The sequence below is a fragment of the Balearica regulorum genome, chromosome 23, assembly GCF_011004875.1.
Source record: "Balearica regulorum gibbericeps isolate bBalReg1 chromosome 23, bBalReg1.pri, whole genome shotgun sequence".
NCBI lineage: Eukaryota > Metazoa > Chordata > Aves > Gruiformes > Gruidae > Balearica > Balearica regulorum.
In genome coordinates, this window is record NC_046206.1 from 6,836,530 (window position 1) to 6,857,454 (window position 20,925).

A 20,925-nucleotide genomic window follows, 5' to 3' on the forward strand; every position below is an offset into this window, starting at 1 on the left:
CTAGAAATAATCCTGAGCTGTAACGTTTGCATCTGCAGCTCATCTTTCAGTCTGTTTGAAGGTTTCAATGGCATTTGCAAGCAGGACCCCGGTTCATCCTATGTGTTAGCAGGCAGCCTTGAACCCCGGCGGCTGACTGACGTGGCCGCCCTCTTCCCCCTGTTACAGCCGGGATGTTCATTTAGGCCCATCTTTGATCAGAGCAGCCTGGTCTCTGCCAGCGTGTCGGAGACTGTTAAGACTTTCGGAGTGAGAGAACCACAAGAGCTGGTTGCTAATGACTTTTTTTTTTTTTTTAACACTTGTACCGGTAAATTGACATCTGTGAGTCATAATCTCCCTTCTGCTCTGCCGTTTGTGGTCTGAAGTTTGTGCTACCTAAATATAATAAAACATATTTCATGTGAAAACCGATATTCTTCTGTTAACTTCATGCCATGCTGGCATGATAACCATTTTGCATCTTTAAGATGCTTTTTATCCAGTCAGTTCCCAAAGCTTTTTGGCCTCTCACCTGTACAAAGCAGGCCCTGAACGACCACCCCTAGCCATCACCCATCGCCACACGCCTGATCGTGCCTGTGCACACACGCTCTGCCCTGACCGTGCTTGTGGGTGGCAGTGGATCAGGCTGCTCCGAGCGGGCAGCAAGCGCCACTGATGCGAGCGTGAAAGGGGTGATGCGAGCGTGAAAGGGGTGATGCGAGCGTGAAAGGTGGCGGTTCGTGTCGAGACAGGCAGGGTGAAGGCAACTGGCCCGGTTTCAAGAAACACGGGTTTTCGGCAGGCCGCCGCGGCTGGAGCTCAGGGCTGCGTGCAGCCAGCGGCATTTTCCCGTGCTAAAACTGCAACTCTCTTTTTCCCTTCGCGTTTGGGGATGCAAGCAGAGCTTGGGGCAGAGGCGCAGCAGCACCCAACTTTGTGCTGGATGCGCTGACACCCCGCCCTCCCATCACCCCGTACCCCCCATCACCCCGTACCCCCCCATCACCCCGTATCCCGCATCCCCCCGGACATCTCCCATCCACGGGCCGCGCCGCTCCCCCGGACCCCGGGGCAACGCCGGCTCCGCTCCCCGCGGCGCCGGGTGCCGGGGCCGCCTCCGGGGCGGGGGCAGGCGGGTCCCTCCCCGCCGCTGTCACCGCTCGGGGCCGGCCCAGCGCCCTCCCCTCGGCGGCTGAGCCCGGGCCGGGGCGGCGGCGGCGGCGGGGGACGGGCGAGGCGGAGCGGCAGCGAGGGAGCGCGGAAGAGGCGGCGGAGGAGCGGAGCGGAGCAGGAGAGAGGAGCGAGGGTGCGCGGAAGGAAGGAGAGAGGAGGAGGAAGAGGAGAAAGAGGAGGAGGAAGGAGGCAAGGAGGGAGGCAGGCGCCCGGCCGCCGCTGCCCCGGGCGCCCCGCTCAGCGCACGGCGGGGCTCAGCAGCCGCCGCCGCCGCCGCCCCCCGGTCCCGGCGCGACGCCCCCGCGGCGCTGCCCCAGCCATGAAGGCGGCGGTGGACCTGACCATCATCAAGACGGAGAAGGTGGACATCGAGCTCTTCCCGTCCCCCGGTAAGCGCCCTGTCCTTCCCTCCCCGTCTCCCCCCTCCTCGCCGGGGAGCCCTGTGGATCGTTTCTTCCCCTCTTTCGCAGCGAGGGCGGTGGTGGGGAAATATCTGCCTGGTGAGGGTTGGAGGCTTTTGGTTTTTTTTTTTTTTTTGGGAGGGGGGGTGTGTGTTTGGGAAGGGAAAACGAGACGCACCCCCCGAGTTGCACTGGAGCCGGCGCCGCCCGGGCTCTGCCGCCCGGCCCTGCGCTCCCCGGCTCTGCCCCGCAGCACCGCGGGGGGAAGGCGAACTCGCTTTCCGAGCAGTTTTAAAGACTTTCCACCACTACCAGCCCCCCCCCGCCCCGCTTCTCTTTAAAAAACAACCCGCCGCCCCTCCAGCCTCCTTTTCTCATGCTTCTGGCATCCTTGCGGGGATGTAGGCAAGCACCTCCGGCTGGGAGGCAGGAGAGATGTACTCGGATGGTTTTTTTTTTTTATGAGCTCCCCGGCAGACCTTTTCCCGAGTGGGTGAGCCACGCCGGGACTGGTAGCCCTGCACAAACTCCTTCTCTGGGGTGTATGTCCCCCCCATCTCTCGCTGGAAATGTCTTGTGTGATCCAAGCACTCCTGGTATTTGGGAAACAAAACTCCAGCTGTACCTCCTCTAGATTTACCACGTTTAAACCAGGAAAACCTACTGCTTTGATTTTTTTTCCCCCTCCTCTCTGGAGCTGGGGAAATGGGTGGAGGAAGGGTGCAGAAGCTATCAGGGAAGATAGCAACATGTTACTGTGGTTTTTTTTTTTTTTTTTTTGTGTTGTAGCGATAAGTTTAGCTGCTGCTGGCTGTGGTTAACGCTAATAGTTGAGCCTTTACCATAATAAGGGCTGTTGTTCACATACTGATGTCGTCTGACTGCCTGCTGACCCTAGACACTCAACTGATTTCTGCCTTGTTCAGCCGAGGTAGAGGATGGGGTTTGGAGGGTCTTCAAGGAAAAAAAAAAAAAACCTTCTCTTTCTGGGTACAAGGGAGGGTGAAATGAGTCCTGTTGATTCACCTCTCCCTGCTGTAATTCCCACTGCACTGAAGTGGAAGTTTGCTGGATTTTGTGCAGCGCCAGTGCGGTGAAGAAAATCAAATTAAAGATAGAGTTGCGCGTTTCTTTGCCAGTTAGCAAGTTTCTAGGAAACCCAGAAAGGGGGCTCAGCTCCTGCCAGGCGATATGATTTCAGGCTGCATGTGGGAAATGACAGCTGACTGCTGGAGTGCAAGGGAGGCCGGAGAGGCACAAGGGTTGGTGCTTAGACTTAAAATAGGTGCTGGTGTAGGATCAGAGCTCCAGTCAGTCAGCACATGCCTGGGGGATCTGCCACCAATGGGCTACACGGTGTCTGATGCGAGGAGAGTCTTTCGCGTGATCCGTCTTCCTGCTCTACCTGCACGTAGAGAGGACAAGGTCTCTGGTGATAGCTATTTTGGTGCTCAGTGCCTCTGACAGCAAGGCTGAGCCTGGTTCTCAGGTTGGGCTTTGAACAGCCAGGCTTCAAAAGGCAAAGGGAACGCTAAGGATGATTTTCCAAGGCACCTATGCAGGTTAAATGGGAGGCTGTGGTGGAGTTGAGGACCTGGTCAGCCTATTTCCTAAAGCTTTGGTTAAAAGAACATTTACTGGATACTCATTCCTGCGCTTCAGGTCATGATGGCAGTCTGCTTGCTTGCAGGGGAAGAAAAGGGATAAGAAGAACACGTTGGGGCAGGGCTTGGGAGGATGTGGGGTTTATTTTTTGGTTCAGACCAAAGTGTCTGTTTAAATTTACACATCTCCCGGCATGGGTGAGAGCATGTTACAGAGGCGTCTGTGTTGTTCAGGTGTTTGAGCGTTGATCAATGTGATTACCTTGTGCCTAAAGTGAGGACTCGGTGTTTTGCGCTGCCTTAAGTTCATTTTCTTCTCTCTGTGAAAGCTCTGTTGCAGCTTGTGTCAGCAAGCAATTTTGAGAGTTGACTCAAAGTTTAAACTTTGGCAGGAAGAATGCTGAAAAACAAAAAACCAAAAAGGTAAAAAAGAGCTGACTCCCTATCGACTTCAGCTGCAGTTGCTTCTGTTTTGGTGGCTGCTCTAACACTGTGAGCCAAAAAGGTCACTGTTGTCAATTAGCTGGCTTAACCTCATTTCCCCTCGAACTTTTTAGAGAATGCTGAAGCTTTCTTGCTTGGGCGGACTGATGTTGAGAGAGGGAGTATGGATGCTTATGGTTCTGGGATCCAGCGATGCCCTGTGTAGGGGACATAACTTTTCTCTACTCCTGTCGTTTTTGGGCTGCGTTTAGGACTTAATTGCTCCCTGACTGTTCAGCCCTTGGTCTGGTTGCTGAATCTGCCACCAAATGTGCCCATTGCCCTTTTCAAAATGGGCATCGACCTGGCTGAGAAGGAGTGCAGCCCCTCATTCCTTTACATTCCAGCAAGCAGCAAAGCAGATTTGTTTCACGGTATCCATAGGGTTAACCTTACGCAGGGAGAGTCGTTACAGGCATAGGTTTTCAATTGTGCAAGATGTTTAATGTGCCAGGTGCTTGATGCCCCGTAAAACTGCAGAGATGCATTGGCCGCCCAGTACCATCCCCCTCTCACTCCCCTGAAATAAAACCCTGCTCCAAACCCACAAGTGCAGGCAGTGTCTGCGTGTAAAAGTTAGATGGGATTTGTAGTGTGTCCAAACAGTTTAAAAATAACCTGAAAGGGATGTGAAGTTGTACAAAGCTTCCAAAGCCAAATTCCCCCCACCGCTGTTGCCAGCAAGAATGTGTGAGTGAGATGAGTAGGTCAGGAGCCAAAAAAACCGTGGTGGTGGGCTTCTCCTTTAATGTAGTATTTATACGTGCATGGGTTTCCATGATAAGAATCTGATTGAGTAGATGGTAACATCACTTTTGATGGCAGATATATGACTGATCCACCAATGGGTTGGTGGGACTTAGTTTACCAGCTTTTTTCCAGGCAGTTAAAAACCCAAACCATGCGAAAATCAACCCTAACAGGAACTTAACCTTGCGACTGGTAAATGCTGCCCTCTGCAAATCAATTCGTTTCCTCCAATTCTGCAAAGCTCTGTTTGTTCTCTGCGGTCGGAGTTACAAGCAGCTCCGCAACCCTTGCTGGAAGCTGGCAGTGTGTAATTGGGATTCCCAGGTACTGAGAGATAACGACATTTCTTGCTAATGAAGCTGGTACTATAGACAGGTGGTGATGGTGGTGATGGTGGTGCCGTGATATAATGGCAGGTGGTGATGGTGGGCATCACAGGTGAGATGGAGATGCTGGACTCCCTGTCCTCCTGCATCCGTTCCCCCTCTTCCTTCCTTTCTCTGGAGGTGCGTCAGGGCACGGTGGTGGCTTTGTTCCTGCCTGGCATAGAGGACTCGGTCTGTGCACATGCAGCATAGAAATCCTGATTGCTGGGGGACGGAAGGACCCCGTGCGTTTCGACACTTCCCATGCCTCCCCTAAGGACAGCTGGGAAACAGACGCATTGTTTCCATCGGCCTGTGCGTGGGTGGCATCCCAGGGGTATATTTTTATCTGGCAAGAACCCTTCCCTCTGTTTAAGGTTTGGGACAACATCGAGGGCTGAAGCAAGATTTCTCCTGCTGTGGTTGCTGCAGGGTACAAGGAAGCGGACAGCTTCTATGCAGTATATGTTTGGGTGAGGATCTGCCTGCATCACGTTTCCCCTTCCCACAGCCAGGTCAATCTTGTCTTCTTGTCCTTTGCTTTCGCTTTCAATGCAGGCAAGGGAGTTAGCATTTAAAGTGAGTCTTCTGGCAAATGCATACCCCTCTCCGCTGCAGGGAAATGGCAAAGTGCTTTTTACGAGTCGGAATGTGTCTTCATTACCATCTGAGGATGGGATCCTTCATCCTTCCATCTATCTTGTCTAGGAAGGGCAAGTTTCCAGCCAGACCTTCGCTCCCAGCTCTTTATATATGTGCACAGAATGGGGGTCACAGCTGGATCAGCCTGTTCAAGGGGAGTCAGTTTGCTGAGCTGGTTGGGGATAAGAGTAGTGCACAGGGACTTGGAATGTCTTCTCTTCCAAAAAGGAAGGTTTGATCCTGCGTTATGCTTGCACAGCAGATCCAGGCTGTCCCTACAGCTGTATCAGCCACTGGGTGACTCAGTTTCCCTGCTGCTGTTAGGAAATGGGTCTCGCTGGTGGCTTGCATGGTCATGTTTTCGCATGTGGGATGAAACTTAGAGCAGCAGAACACCACCAGTATTTCCCTCTCTGCTTCGAGATGTCCTCTGTCCCTTCATCTGCATCAGTTGTACTGGAAGAGCATTTACCTGTCCTCACTGGAACACAAAATGCCAGAGTGTTTGCCTGGAAGCCCAGCAAAGCCCGAGGAAAGGAAACAAGCACTGAAAAGTGAAGTGATTTCAGGGATGCAGAGAATTGCATCCGGCATCTCTGTGAATGCTTTTGCTTCTGCATTAACAGCAAAGGTGAGAGCTGGGCTTTGGCTGTGCTTTGCTCTGTGTGGGCATGAATCATCAGCCAACAAGAGACTCTAATAAATTGAGGGCTTTGGGCTCCTCTGGCATTTTCGCTGCTGATTGCCTGTGGAGGAGGTGAGAATTTGAACTGAAAAAGAGCAATTATCTTTCTATGCACTTACAAAATGCCCATTACTGTGGTATCCAGCTAGGATGGGGGAATGAGAGTTTCCCAGGAGGGAGGGGTCTGGCTGCACCTGGCTACCACCAGCTCCTGCTTTTTTTAGTGTCAACTTCTGTCTACTTAAGGGACAAAACTGTGAAAAGAGGTGGAAAGAGGGCAAGTCTGTAGACCTTTCCTTCAGGGATACACCGACTAAAGCGCATTTTAAACCTGGGTAGAGGGAGGGAGATTTTCAGGAAAAAAGGAGCAAAGCCCCATTCCTTCCACTTTTTCATCATAAACTCTGCAAAGCATGTAACAACTGTGTAATTACAGTGTTGTTACACAAAGTGGCCGCTAATTTGCCATGTAATTACAGCGTGCCATGCTTTGATAGGCCTTATAAAATGAAGGGATAACACAGTCTCATGCTGGAATGCAGCGCTCCAGCTCTCCAAAGGGAGCTGACGAGCACGTCCTATGCCATCCCGCTCTCCCAAATCCATAGCAGATTGCTGGCAGACAGGCAGCAAGGAGCTAGGAGCATGCACGCTCTCCGGCGGGACTGTGGCACGCTGGGTTTTACCAAGGGAGCCAAGTTTTGAGTACGTTGCTGTGCAAAAGCAGGGAGACCATCCTCGTGAATGGATCGCGGCTGTGTGGCTGAACTAGGGGGGCAGCAGGGATGGGGTTTAGGGTGCAAAGGTTGTCCCGTGGCTAGACCTTGGCATTACAGTTTGATGCTGGAGGCAAAATGGCATGGCGTTCTTCACCAGTTGCTGTTTTGGTGAGAGCAGATACATCTCAGGCACTCAGGGAAGAGATAGGTGTGAGTAAGACCAGATTTCTGATCTTAGTTTCTGTCTGAATACAGTTTAGGGATGCAAACTTGGATGTGTCATCCCGAATGGCTGTTTTCAGTTGTGGTACCGATCAGATGGGATTTTGAGGAAGTGAGGATCTTTTCCTTTTTGCGCTCTCAGTTGCTCCTTGCATGGGTGCAAGGCGAGGAATTTACGTGACTTAGGAGAGCAAGTGTCATTGCTGTCCCTGGAATGGATCCAAAGGATGGAGCTGCTGGCATCTTCCAGGCTTACAAATTCTGCTTGGGGGAAGACCTGTGCTTGGTAGGATATGCCAGGGGACTAATTGAGGTGAAGAAGGAGGGAATGGTCTATGTTACTTGAACATTAAAATGCCCCTGGAGCCAGGGACTGACTCGTCATTGCACTGTGAGGTTGGGGGATCCCTACGGAAACTGGGGTCTTCCTTATGGGCACCAAATTGTGCCTCTGTAGGTCGAGACATGACTCCCTAGGTTTGCTTCTTGATGGCGAGTCACGGGCCGGTTTGCAGCTTGTCCAAATCAGTGTAGCTCCACTGAAGCTGGGGATATATGCTCTCATCCAGCATAAAGCCTCATCGCTGCAGAAGCCAGTGGGACAAATCTGTAGCAGATATAAATTGTACAGCTGTCTCACAGCCAAAAATTGGGCCTGCATCCCCCTTTTTGTTTTTTAACCCACGACATAGTTATGCATCTCAACTCTTTTGTTCCTCTTCCGTGACTAAGCTGCTTGCTGCCTGTGTTTCTTTTTTTTAAATCTTCATTGTGTAGTTTATAATCTTCCAACTAGATACAGAAAAAAATTTGTTTGCAGCGCTGGCCAAGAACGCTCTGGTTTTGCTGGCGTTGGGCCATGCTTACATCTCCAGTCAAAATACTGCTGGTTAAACAATAAATATTTATTGATTCTCCTACAAGCTCCTACATTTTTCCCAGGTGCAGTGGAATTTGAGGGAGGGCCACTTGAGTCCTTTGGATCACAAAATTGTGAGATGACTCAGGAGATAACGGCTCTCTAGTGGTCTCAGATGAGAAGGTGACCCTAGCAAAGCTGGGTTCAGTCCTGCTGTATGGCCACACACATCCAGCCTATAGATCTGTCTTCTATCTGATCCAGCTTCCTCAGGTTTGAGGATTTGTGCCTGTGACTCCTGCAGGTTTCGGTGGTAATTATGTGAAAACATGCAAATCTGCAGTTCGCTTTACCTGCCTGAATATCTTCTTAAACACAAGAGGGACTTAAGTCCAGAGGGGATACATAGTTTGATGTCAGGTCCAGAGAAGTGGCAGAAAATAAAAAAAAAACAGGGTGGTTTGTAATTTGGTTAAAAGGCTCAGCCTTCGTATCTAGATTGTAAATGCTTGCCGGATCTGAAAGCGTGTAACATTAACAGACTGCAAATGTTTGCACGCAAAGCCTGAGCTTCTGCAAGGCTACGTGTGTTTAGATGAAGGCAAAGCTCTTGGCGCTTGCGTTCAGAAGTGCTCTAAGTTGATCTGTTCCCTTGTTGAATGTGGTGGGAGGCTCTGAGTAACTTTTGGCTTCTTTAGCCCTGGATGGGGGGCAAACCCAGGGCTCTCCATCATTGCTCGCACCTTTCTGAACTGTGAGGTGAAACTGCACGTTTTTGTATTGAGGTTGTTGGGGTCTTTTTTCCACTCAACTGGCAAAAATCTGAGACCTGGTTTGCTTTTCAGTCCCGTGAGCATCATCAGGTCATTGGGGCAATATCTGTCCACGCAGGACCAGGCAGGTGATGCATTATTATGGACTTGCTGACCACGCACAATTTTTTGGCATGCTTCGAACGGCTGTCAGTGCCTGGCTCCCTCCGTCCAATGACCTGCTCTGTGCACTGTGCAGGTTGTTTGCAGGAAGCCAGGATGCTGTGATGGTGCAGCACAGCCGTTCAGTCCTGCATCTGGTTCTTGTAGCCACGCAGCCCGCAGAGAAATGTTACCCGCCAGAAAAATATTACAAATGCAAGGAAGAAATAGCAGCCCTCTTTCCCAGAGAGGAAAATCCCCTTGTTTCTGTGACTCCCTCTGGTTTGGGAATGAGAGCTGAAGGTCACCGTGAGCCCTCAGCTATTTGCCATGTGCTGGCGGCAGCCCCCGTTGTGGACTGGGATGTGCAAAGTGGCAGGGCTCTGTCTGCGTCTGAGCTGGTCGGGCTCTGGGGATGCAATTCGCATCCCCATCATCTTGCGGCTGGTGTTGGACCCAGCAGCAATCACCTGCTCCAGCAATCCTCTGTTTTGCAACTTTTTTACTCCTGTTAAACCTCTCCTATAAAGCTAGAAGAGGCAAAGACCTCCATCTCAGGTGGCTGCTGCAGAAAGCCCACCATTGTTTGGACTGTAACAAGTGTCTGGTGGGCTGAGCTGTGCTGACTCAGCATCTCCCAGCACCCAGGGTGGTTTTGCAGGAGGGATTGCTTTCCTGTAGGATGTGGCTGTGCATAGGAAACCTTGCTGGGGTGGCTGTGGAGCTACAGACCGACTCCTAACCCCAGCTAAGCATTCAGAGCTTGTTAATGAACAAAATGCATTTTCTTACACGGAGGGGATTTTAAATTGGCTCCACATGGATTATGTATGTTGTCGCACTTTCCCGGAGGGTGATGGCATGAGTAGGAATGTGGGTTTGATGAAGGAAGCCAGACACTGAGTCAAAAGCGGAGCGGCTCCCCCTGCGCTTCCCTCCCCATGCCCCCTCTCCCCGCCATCTCATTTCAAATATTTGACGTGATTCCAAGGCATTCTTCAGATGGCTGGTGGGGAGCACAGGAGAAGCCAGCCAGTGGGACCTTGCCTTTTTTTTTTTTTTTAAAATACACTATGCTTTTGAAGCCTCTGACCCCAAAAGATGTTGAAGAAAGGCTTGATGAGACCTAGTTTTAGGGGAAACTGAGGCACAGTGCCCCTATTACTCTGCAGCAGAGATGTGGAAGCATCCCCAGCCGTGTACTCCAGGTCTGCCTCTACTGTCAGTATTTAGGTTTAATGATGGTCTGCGTTAAGCCATTGTGCACCTCTCTGTCTCCTCTGCAGCACCAGGAAGGCCAGGACCACTCTGCTTCTTGGGACTTCCAGTTTGGGTGTACTGGTTGACTCTGATTTAGGCAGGGAGCTAGACTTGGGCGGGGGGAAGGCGAATGGCTCAGCCCTGTGTCCCTTTGGGAACCAAGTGTCCTGCGCAGCAGGATGAAGGCTGTGTGTCCTCGTGGTGGCTGGAGTCCTGGGCTGGGGTTTCCACTGGGATGCTGCCTCTGCTGGGATGCCCTTGGAGGTCTCTGGATAAAACTGCTGACTAAGGGAAAGCTGCCACTGATGTTGCAGCCAGTAGACAGCAGAAACTGGAGCAGAACACTGGGAAGCGCTTTGGGGTTTGTTTTCTGTTTCTTCCCCCTCCTCCCCCCAACACCATGTATCACAATAATCAAAATGTGGCTTTTTGACCCACATGAAAGTTTTTTTTTTTTTGGTAGGTGTCTGCATGTGTTTGTACAAAACCACTTGATTTTGGTCAGTGTTCTGGAAGCAGAAAGGCATTTTTGTTTAACCTTTTAGTTTTCAGGAATTGTTTACTGAAACCTGAACAGTCAGAAGAAACAACTTGCAAAAGCTGAGTATTCCTGGCTTTTTCCACTGGAAAATTAAAAAAAGATGTAGTGGGAACACGTGAACTTTGGATCTTTTTTCTTTCTTTTTTTACACATTATTGTTAAAAGCGGTTTTAAAATGCAATGCCAAGTGCTTTCTCTTTTAAAATGCTCAAGGCATGTTACCCAACCACTCCGTCTCTCCAGGCTGCTTTGTGAGGTCAGTAAACGCAATTCCTTCTCGTTTGCAGCTGGAGGTGGAGAAAAATTCATTTACTTGATCCCCAGCATTAGCCGCAGGCGGCAGATGAGTCTGGCAGGTTGGTAGCAGCATCGTGGCGGCTCCTCATCCTGTATCCTGACCCTGTGGCATTTCCCAGACCTGTCCTTTCGAAGGGATGCAGAGAAATTTGGGCTTGATGTCAGAGGGCTGTCCCCGGTTCTGGGAAGCCCAGTGCCACTGCGGCGCTGGGAAAGTTTCACTTTCCAGTGTCAGCAGTGGGGTTTCGGAGCTGTCACGGTAGCCGTGGCCCAGCGGGGTGGTTAGTCACTGGGGCTGGTTTCCATCCTTTTAAGCAGCTCCAGATTTGAAGCTGGCTCTAAAGCTTGCAACTTGAAAGGCCCCGGCCGTGCGCCTGTTTTGCCTTCGAGCTGGATGACTTTTGCGTGTTCCTGCTTTCAAATGGCCGAGCTCCAAGCAGCCGGGGACATATGGATCCTATAGAGTGACCTCGCTGCTTGTCGGACCAGCGTAATGCCAACAGGATGAGGAGGGAAGGGAGTGAGGGGCTGTCCCTGCTTTGAGCTGGTCCTGGGCTGGACCAGTCCTCTCGTCGCTAGCCCAAGCCATTTGGCATCTTCAGGCTGTGATCAAGGGCTGCCTCTTCCTTGGCTTCCCTGGGAGCTTGCTGGCTGCTGATCCCAAGCACTCATTGAAAACCGGAGTTAGGCCTGAAAAAAAAATTAAAATAAATTTAAAAAAAAAAAAGGGAAGAAGGGGGGAAAAAACCCCGGAGGAAAAGAAGAAAAGCTAAGGGGAGGGATAGTGTGCCTTTAAACAGCTGTGTGCCAGCGTGTGTAACTGCTGGTGACTAATTCGGTGCGTTGCAAAGCAGCAGCAAAGCCGGCTTGGAAGCCGGGCTGCATCCCCGGCTGAAGGCTCGAGGAGTCATCGAGTCCCCTCCCTCCTTTCATCCTGCGCCCCGCCGGGCGCCGGCCCCCCCCCAGCCACCCCACCACTCCCCATGGCAATTTATTTACTCATCTGGAGGGCACAGCCCCGGCGGTCTCTTGACTCAGCAGTCCAGGGCCGATGGGAGCCGCGGGAGCAAATTCCAGGCAAGAAATAATCTCATGACTTGTCTCGGAAAAGATTGCTCTGAAAAGATCCCCTTACGGTCACGGAGCACTCCGTGCCCGCCCCTCTGGCAGAGCCCTGATTTCCCAACCTCGGGGAGCCGGGGCAGCCAGCCCAGGCAGCCTGGGGGGACTGATTGGACCTTTCTGCCTTGGAAAAAGAGGGATGGATTCGGAGATGGGGGTGGCGTGGGGTCCCGAAGCCGGTGCCTGTTCCCGTCAGGGCACAAGGGTGTGGGGAGCTGGAGCTGGCTTGCCAGGGCAGGGAGCCCAGAGCTTGGGGTTGTGTTGATTTTTGGGTCATTCCTCCTTTTTCTTCCCCCACTTCCCAGGGAGGGGTTTAAACCTTCCTTTGGCCCCAGGCAGTTTTGGTTTTTGCTCAGGCACCAGCATTACCTTCAGCAGGGCTGGCACCATGGATGACTTAAAAATTGTATTTATGCTTTTTTGCCTGTTGGCTTTTTTTCATCCTATGTGTCTCGCTCGCCCTGGCCTTTTTTCCCCACCTCCTCCCCATCCAGAGTCACTTGAGTCCCATCCTCTTTTGAAGGCACTTTGGGAGGTCTGATCCCATGCCCAGTGTTGGGGATGGGGTGGGATTAGACCAGGTTGGGAATCAAAGATCTTCGGAAACTTGCATTTTTCTGGGAGGAAAGCTGGCCCCGTGGGCGGGCAGGGCTGCTGAGCTGACAGCTCTTGTACCTCCTTCGTACAACTGGGATCAAGGCTCGGGAGCACGCAGCTCCTGGGGCTGTGACCGCAGGGACGCGGGTCTTTGCAGGCATCCTGCTTCTCTGGAAATGTCCCCATCCACTGCGGTGGCCGTGCTGCCTTTTGAGATGAAGATGCCTGGGAAGAGGAACCAGCCTGTGGCTCCTGCACCCCATACACTTACGATTTCACCCCAGCCCCTAAGGAGCAGGAGCTTGGGGCTGAGATGCCAAGGGCAATGGGGAGGCTTGCACCCCTGAGCCACCCATCCAGGGCCCTGCTGAAGCTCCTCTAAGTTTGTTACAGTCAGTGGAGGATTCCCGGAGTTCCTGGCAAGGGCTCCCAGCTCCCGAGTCACCAAATGACACCCGGTCCACCCCCTCCTCCATTTACGTCTCCTCCTAATAGCCTCTTGGCCTGAGCAGCCGAATTCAATCAGCCCTTTCACCATCTGCTCCCAGGCACTTCTGCCGGGGAAGGCTCGGGGCCAGAGAGGCTGTAATTCCTTAATAGCTTCCGGATGCTGCACGCGGGGTGGATGCGAGGGCTGCGAGTGTCTCAGCTTCTCTCCCGCCAGCCTTTGCTGCAGTTTCCAAGCTCAGGCTTCCTCTGGGCAGATCCGAGCACCTCCAGCCGCTCTGATTTATCCAGCCCTTTGCTCTCCCATCTCTCCGGGCTGAGGCCAATAGGTGACATAATCCCTGTCCTGGACAACCCTTGGCTCTGGGATGCGGATGACTGAAGCTGATGGGGCAGCCCAGTTCATCTTTGGCTGCCTTCCCCAGCTCACTCCCACCTTCTTCATCTTCCCAGGGCTTTGTTCGGCCCAATCTCTGCGCTGGTCCCTTCCCCTGTGGGAAGTTTCCTAGAAGTCGGAGCTGGAAAAGAAGACCTTCCTGGGGTCGTTTGGGAAAACCCTTGCTCTCCTGCATGGGGATGCTTGATAACCTGGAGGTTGGATGGTGTAGCCTGGAAGGGTCAAAGGCCAGGAGATCTGTGGTCGCCCAGGGATGAAGGGGCCTTAATCTTGGGGCTCTTCAGCTGCCTGCTGTGCTTGGGAAAATTCTCTTGTTCTTCACCTTCATTTCCTTGTCTGCTTAAAAATAATAATACCAGGAGAATCATTCCTGGGACACTGTGAAAGGAAATAGGTTTGGCAGCGGTGTTTCTGAGGCACTCTCTCTGGCGTGGGCTGGAGAGTTTTGGTTCCCAGGTTTCTCCCAAGGCCCTTTCTATCCTCCATCACTGGAGCAGCTGAGCGGCTTGGTTCACTCTCCAGGGACAGGGAGGTGAAACAGTGTCAGGCTGAACAGCAGCATCCACGGATGGCCTTGTCCTTCGTCCCCTCCTGGCCCCAAGGCTGACGTGAAGCTGACCTTCATTCGCCTTGTCCCGGCGATACCTTTGCTTGCATGACTTTCAGCCCAGCCAGCAAAATCCTCCCCCGTTTGTGGCTACTGGGGTCTGCTGCCGCTGTGCGAAGCACGCCCGTCTCAGGGCTGGTGGGTGGAAACATTCAATGTGCAATGGGCGTAGAGCGCGAGTGGCTCTTGGTTGTGGGCTGGAACATGGATGGTGCTCACAGAGGTGTCATTTGGTGGCATTAGTGGAGCCATGACCCTGAGGGCTGCCAGAGGAACCAAGGAGATGGGGCTGGCTCAGGCAGCAAAGCAAAGAGAGCAGGTCCTTTGCTTTGAGCATCTTTTTTTTTCCTCTTCTGTTTGGTTGGTTCTTTCTCCCCTCCTGTTACATGATGCTGTGCTGAGAGATGCAGCTAGCGTAGGGAAGATGCTTGGAGTGTGCAGTGAATATTGCGACCTACTTTGGTTTTGATTTCAACTGCAGGGGGCTGTTGTGTGTATTTGTGAGCCACAGAGAGGGAGGAAGGATACCTTCAGAGAGGGGTCAAGGTACTTGCAAGTGCAAGTCTTCAGAGGCAGTAAATCCAGTGATGCAAAGATCTGTATCTAGCACAGGGGAATTAGAGGTATGTGGATCGTTACGCTACCTGCCATCTCTTGGCAGCTGCTAGCAGAGTTGGCTATTTGCTCTAAAGAATTATAAATAATTTTGTTGATTAAAATGATTGATTTTCCTTGGTCTAATATTATTTAGTCAGAGCAAACAGTGCTGAGATTTACCAGCTGCACTCTGACCTCCCAACCCTGATCTGTTTGCAAAAGCCTGTGCAGTTATTTGTTTGATTTCAAAGCTAATATCCTAATCTCTCCTCTTCTCCTTTGGTAACTGTGAAGACAACTGGACAGCTTGGCCTGATAAGGGAGGACAGACATGGAGTCCTCGTGTGTGGTGGCAGGTCCATGGGCAGAAAGGGTGGTAAGATGGGGACCTGATGGTCACCACGTGAGGACAGGGGCTTCTTCTCCTCCACACATATTTGCCTTGCTCATCGAGTGCTACCTGTGCTTCCTGGGCAGAGCTGAAATGCTCCCTGCTGTACGGAAAGAAAAAAAAAAAAATGTTATCAAAAGTCTAATGCCAGAAGAAGGGCTTTCTCTGGGTAAGGCAGCAGCAGCGATCCCTCTGCAATCCATGGGGGATGTGATACGCTGCAACTTGCACCCTCCCATTGAGCAATCGGCCACGGTTTATCGCTTGGCTGTACGTCTGGCTGGCGTTGCCCTGAAGGGAAGGGTTGGCCTGGGAGGCTGCGGAGTTGGGGGTGGGACGGGTGGCAGGAATCTGCAGCTGCAGAATGATGTGGCAAGCTTCGCCCCATAGCTTGCTGCCCCGGGGCAGCGTGCGTGCTCGGGAGGTGACCCGGAGCTGCCTAGCCTCTCTTCCTCCTCATCAGCTCAATCCCTTCTGCATGGCTGGTTCCATGCGCTCTGCAACGTATGGAGATATCTCAGGCTTGAGGAATGCTGTAGGAATATCTGTGGGCACCTTCCACTCATGAGTGATGGGCATTTTTACTGTGTGGACACCACCAACGTCCACAGCAGGTCCAACCCTTCCAGCTTTAACAAACATTCTTGGTGTATGAATGAGAGAGCTGGTGAGTGGAGGAGAGTGGCTTTGATGTGGAGAGAGATATTTTGGAGGTTGAACATCATCCTAGCTTGAGGGCACTTCAGTCTGTGTCCTGCCATGTGGTACCCTCGTGTCTGGCATGACGTGGCATTGATTCAGCCTAGGGGCAAGGGCTAAGGCTGGGACACAGAGAGATCAGTTTATGCAGGACTTGGGCTGAAAATTAAGTGAAAGTTGGGGAATTCCTTGGGACGGATGGGTCGGAGGTGTTTGGCTGAGTGTCTGCATGTCTGATCCCTTCCTGAGGCAAGGAGAATTGAGGCTCCTTTTTAGGACCAGTGGGCTGCCAGCAGCAGGGACATCTGTGGACTCTGTCTGCATCAGAAGTGTGTTGTATCATGGCGATGGGTAGCACAATAATTGGTTTTTCATTCTGGACACAGAGTCATTTCACGTGGCGGTGGATACGCAGTGAAACCATTCCAAGCTGTGAGGTCATGTGTAGCTGCTTACAAAAGCTGTTGGCACAGTGTGTTCCTCAGGTGTGTTTGAGCTGACTTAGAAGGGTTGGGATCTCGTTGTGGGTGATGAAAGAGCTCGACATGACTGAAGGTTCCTTGGCCCTTAGCCCTGCCGTGAGGGGACAGCCCTGCCAAGAGACCTCAGCCTTCCCTTTTCACACTTCCGATCCTGACAGCATCTTCCTCGCACAACGTACTGCTGATTAACCTCAACCCGGCCTTGCAAAGTCTCTGCTCTCCCTTTTCTGGGAGACTATCACACGTGGTTTGGCAGCCCCATCCTTCTTCGGAGCAAGCAGCTGGAGCTGGTGGAAATGAATCCCCATTAAGTGTCTGTCCGTATCCCTGGTTGATGAAGGAGAGGGAGATTACTATCTGGAGGAGAGAGCGAGGGGTTGTTTGGATAGAGAAATGCCCAATCCGAACTGCTCAGGTCTGATGACAGTAGCACCCTGTATGCGCTTTTGCACCCTAGGGTAAATCTATGTCAGGGTACTGGGGTGCATCCTCCTCTAGGGACAAATCCTCCGGTCGCATCACTTCTTCGTTGAAGATGCCAGAAATGGCATCATCAATCAGAGATCTGGGGTGAGAACAGCAGAAATCCTGGATTTAGCCTGGCTGGAAAGAAGTGGATGCTCTCGCGGATGGTGGGAAGCGCTGGGTGTGGACAACCTGAACCACTGTCTCCTCTGCGGAGTGCCGGAGCCCACCCATGGGTTTGCTTTGGGAGGGCTCAGGCCATGCTCTTGTGGCTGTGGAAACCATCAGGGCAGTGAAGCCGGCATGGCTGGCCTTGCAGGGCTCCCAGCCCAGCCCAAAGAGAGCGAGGAATTTCAAGAGGCTTCTGATCCCAGGCGTGAGCCATTTGAATACCTCGGGCACCCTTCCAAGAAGCAAATGAATATCTAGTTGTTTGTTCGGTGGGGACCGCTGGGTTTTTGTAGTGTTTTTTTGCTCTTGAGCAATTTGAGCTTTGCTGCTGAGACTTGGGGTGTGAGGAGCCAGGTTTTAGCCGCTTGTTTGCAGAGGAGCGTCTCCTGTAGCTGAAGCACTGATGCAGGGCAGCTGACACGGGCATGACCTGGACTTGCTATTTACACTTGACCTCCTTTCAGTCAGGGCTGGGTGTCCATTACAGGCTTTGCTGAGCCCACCCTGCACTCCCATTAGTGCGTGTGTGCCTGTGCATGGGGATTAGAGCTCTTTAGCAGCGTGGTTAGCGGGGATTAGAGCGAATTATCACAGGGGAAGCATGTCTCACAGGTTTGCACGAGGCAGGGAGTGTCCTCCCAGCCCTCCTAAGGAAGGATGGAAGGCAAACAAGCCTGAAAGTGAGACGCAAATCCTATCTTCAGAGGGGATGCCCCAGCTCATGTGATGTTTGATTGGGAAAGAGGGAGGGTGAAGGGCGATAAGGGCCTGACAGCTGGAAAAAGAGGTTTCGACTCCCGAGCAGGAGTGGTTTGGGCACGTGGAGGTTGTTCCTCGCTGCCTCTGTGTTGGCTGCATCCTCCTGGTCTGGCTGTCTCCAGAGCACTGACCTGTGAGCTCAGCCTCCGCACAGGTTTTGCGTGGGTTTAATTAACCCTGGACTCTGTCGTCAGGCCGGCGGGTTCAGAAAAGGCTTGCACAAGTTTTTAGTTGTGGTGCTGTTAAACGTAAAGCAACAGAAGGCGTTTCAAAGCTGATTCAAGAGTGTTTGCCTTTGCAGGGGGGACTTGTGTTGGATTAATGGCAGTGCTGGAGCTAAATGCTGCCATTCTCATAGCACAATCTCATTGCTTCATCTTGATGGAAAAATCTTTTTGCTGACTTCTTTGCATAGTTTAGACGAGTGTTGTTAAACCGTGGCCACGTTCCCCAACCTCAGAGGTGGCCACATCTCCCCGGTGCTTGCTTTTATCCATCTGTGCTCCTTCCAGCAGCCGAGATGAGGAGGACAGAGAGCGAAGCCCTCCACCGAGGGAAGCCCTGCTTCGACTTGCTGCAGGAAGACGAACCGTAGGTCCTGTCCCTGCCTGCTGAGGCTGGGGGAACTTTCCTGTAATTGCAGCCAGCATTGACTCAAGCCCTGTGGTTTTGCTTAGCTTCAGCCCAGGGGCTTCTCTAGCACTTCTTTCCCTCCTCTCCCCCACAAAAGTCGGGGAGGACCGGCTGAGCTGACCACCAGCCTGCAAGCTCCTGGGACTGCAGGGGATGCCGCTTTCCCAGGATCTCCATCCAACACCCACATTATAAAGCTGAGAGAGAGAGAGAGGGAGCGGAAAGGAGCCTGAACGAGGGCAGCAGGCAGGGTCCGGGGGTGAAGCCTGTGGCTCTGATAGCATCGGGATAGTGGGCGAAGCATCCTTTCACCTGCCAGTGCTGCTGCCTGGTTCCTGGCCAGCTGCAAGATACCCAGAGCCAAAGCAAACCCTCCCTCACCTTTTGGTTGCTCTGTGTCCAGTTTTGCTCCTGGGCTCCCCCAAGCATCCTCTTCTAGCAAGCTTGCACCCATGTGAGGGTGTCTCCATTTTACAGAGGGGATGAAGCAATTTACCCCAAAGCCTGAGGCCGAGCAGAGCATCCTGACATCTCACCCTCGTCTTAACCTTTCCCCTTCCTTGCTCCCTGTGATGCTCTAAGTACCGAGAGTCCAAACTGGGAAGAAATGCTTTTATCTGCATTTAGGGAAGACAGTTTTCAGGCCCTTTATTTAGGGGAAGAGCTCGCCCCCATGACACACCACATCTCCATAAGAAAGCTGCTGAATGCCGGAAGAAAGCTGGCTTTGTTGTGCTTTCTGCAGCGCTAAGCAGTGTGGGCTTTCGGTTTCCTCTCTTGTTTTTCTCTTGAAGCCCAGCTTTCATCTCAGAGTATTTATTTTTCACTGCTTGAAGGACAAAAAAAAAGAAGACTTATTTTTCTTTTTTCTTTTTACAAATATATTTATCTTAAATTAAAATAGCAAATGTCTGTGCCTTCTGTGCCACTCCTTGCAGAGGGAAACAGGGCTGGTCTCTGGCAAGTTCCTGCAGGAAGGGGGATCCAATCTCCCCTCCGTACTGCCCGCTCCTCTGCCTCTCTCCCCTGTCCTGTCTCCGCATCCCCAGCAAACGCCTCTCCCAGTGCTCACCCCATCTCCCCATCCATCCTTGCATCCCAGTTTTCCCTCTGTTCCCTTTTTTCCAGCTTTCTGTCCCGCTTTCCCTTTCCTCCCCTCTAAATTTCGCTGCCCTTTTGGTCCAAGGAGCCCTAATTGGAACAGGCCGGCTCCTCTCCTGCTTCCTGCGTGGGAGTGAGAGGCAACGCTTGTGAAAACAGTTCAAAAGTGCAGACAAATTTTTGCCTAATCCTGCCTAAATAACAGGGGGCTCAGCAGGGGTTATTTGCCCAGGCTTCCCCTCTCGAGAGCAGGGGGCACCTGGGAAAGGCAAAGCTGCCCCAGGGGGAGTGGAGGTGCCTGGTGGTGGAAACCTGAGATGGGGAGATGATGCCTCCACGGTGCCCGGGCTGCTTCATCGGGGAGCGTGGGAAGGGTCTCAGCTCCTGGCCCCCCTCTTCCCAGCCTCCTCTTATCCTGAGAAAGGTTTCTCGGCTGCTGAACCCTGCCAGCTGGGGAATATTGGGAAAACTGCCGTGTTTCAGCTTCCCCCATCCCTAACTCTGCCCTAGTTTTAGTCCTCGTGAAGGCTGGGATAGAGGGGACTTGGCGCAGTGGGGGGACAAGCTCGGGCAGTGTTGAGCTTGGTGTAGGCTAGAGATGGGAAGTCTTGTGGCTTGGTGGTTATGGGCTTACCGTGGGCACATGGGAACAGGGTGGGAGAGCAAACCCATGTCCCTCCTTGCAGAGCCTCTGAGAAATTCCTCCTGCTCCATCACAGACATCCAGCAGTGGGGGAATGTCCTGGACTGTGGACACCTTGAGGTGGGGCAGTGCAAGGGGGCTCAGAGGAGGATCTTGGCTAGCTCAGGGCTCAAGGACAGGTCTTTTGAAGGATACAAGCACAAATTTGTGCAGCCCTTGGATGCACAGTCCCAGCATGATGTTTTTTCTTGGCTCTCCGCAAATGATCTGGTTTGAAACGAACACGGATCTTCTCCCAAACTTATCCCCTGGCCTCTTTCAAGCCACCAAAGGGCGTGAAATCCTTGTGGTGTTGGCATGCTGTGGGGTTAGTCTCTGGTTAGGTCTGGGAAAGGGAGGATGAGGAGGCTGGGCAGAGAGCAGGCTTTTACCTGAGACAACAGAGCATTAGATTCCTGACCTTGGTGTCCATCCATCAGAGCAAGGGCAGGAGGAGGCCGCTGGGTCAGCTGGCTCCACTCTGACCTGCCATACATCCATTTACATGCAGGCTACTGGATAAAATAGCGGGGACCAGACAAGGACACACTGGGGCTTTTGATGGGAAAAAAAGTGAGTGGCTGAGGGGAGCTTTAAAGATGCATTGACCCCGAGTGGAAATTCGGGTGAAAAATTACTTTGCTCCCATCCTCCTGCTCAGAGCATCTTTTTTTCCTTTACTGCCATTTATTTTGCTTATGCAATCAGATGCTAATGCTTTGGCGTGCAGCAGAGTCGCTTGCATTTTAAGGTCAAAATCCCTAAAGTTTGTAAATCATAGTCCTTTAAAAAGATCGGATGCGTAGAAATAGTTTATACATGCAGAGCCTGGTGAGAGCAGAGTGGGAATTTGGGTGGGAGATGAACTTGGTGAT

The 20,925-nt window shown here is 52.2% G+C and overlaps 1 protein-coding gene across 3 annotated transcripts in view; it reads left to right on the forward strand.

Annotated features, from left to right (window-relative positions):
• Positions 1-20,925, forward strand: part of ETS1 (ETS proto-oncogene 1, transcription factor) — a 76,406-nt gene that overhangs the window by 27,226 nt on the left and 28,255 nt on the right. Inside the window, exon 1 of one of the 3 annotated variants that reach the window (XM_075774768.1) lies at positions 1,165-1,547. The exons of the other annotated variants lie outside the window; for them this stretch is intronic. Within the exon in view, the coding sequence (XP_075630883.1) occupies positions 1,478-1,547 (70 nt within the window). The 5' untranslated portion in view covers positions 1,165-1,477. Of the gene's footprint in view, positions 1-1,164; positions 1,548-20,925 lie in introns of those variants that run through there. 3 annotated transcript variants of the gene reach the window in all.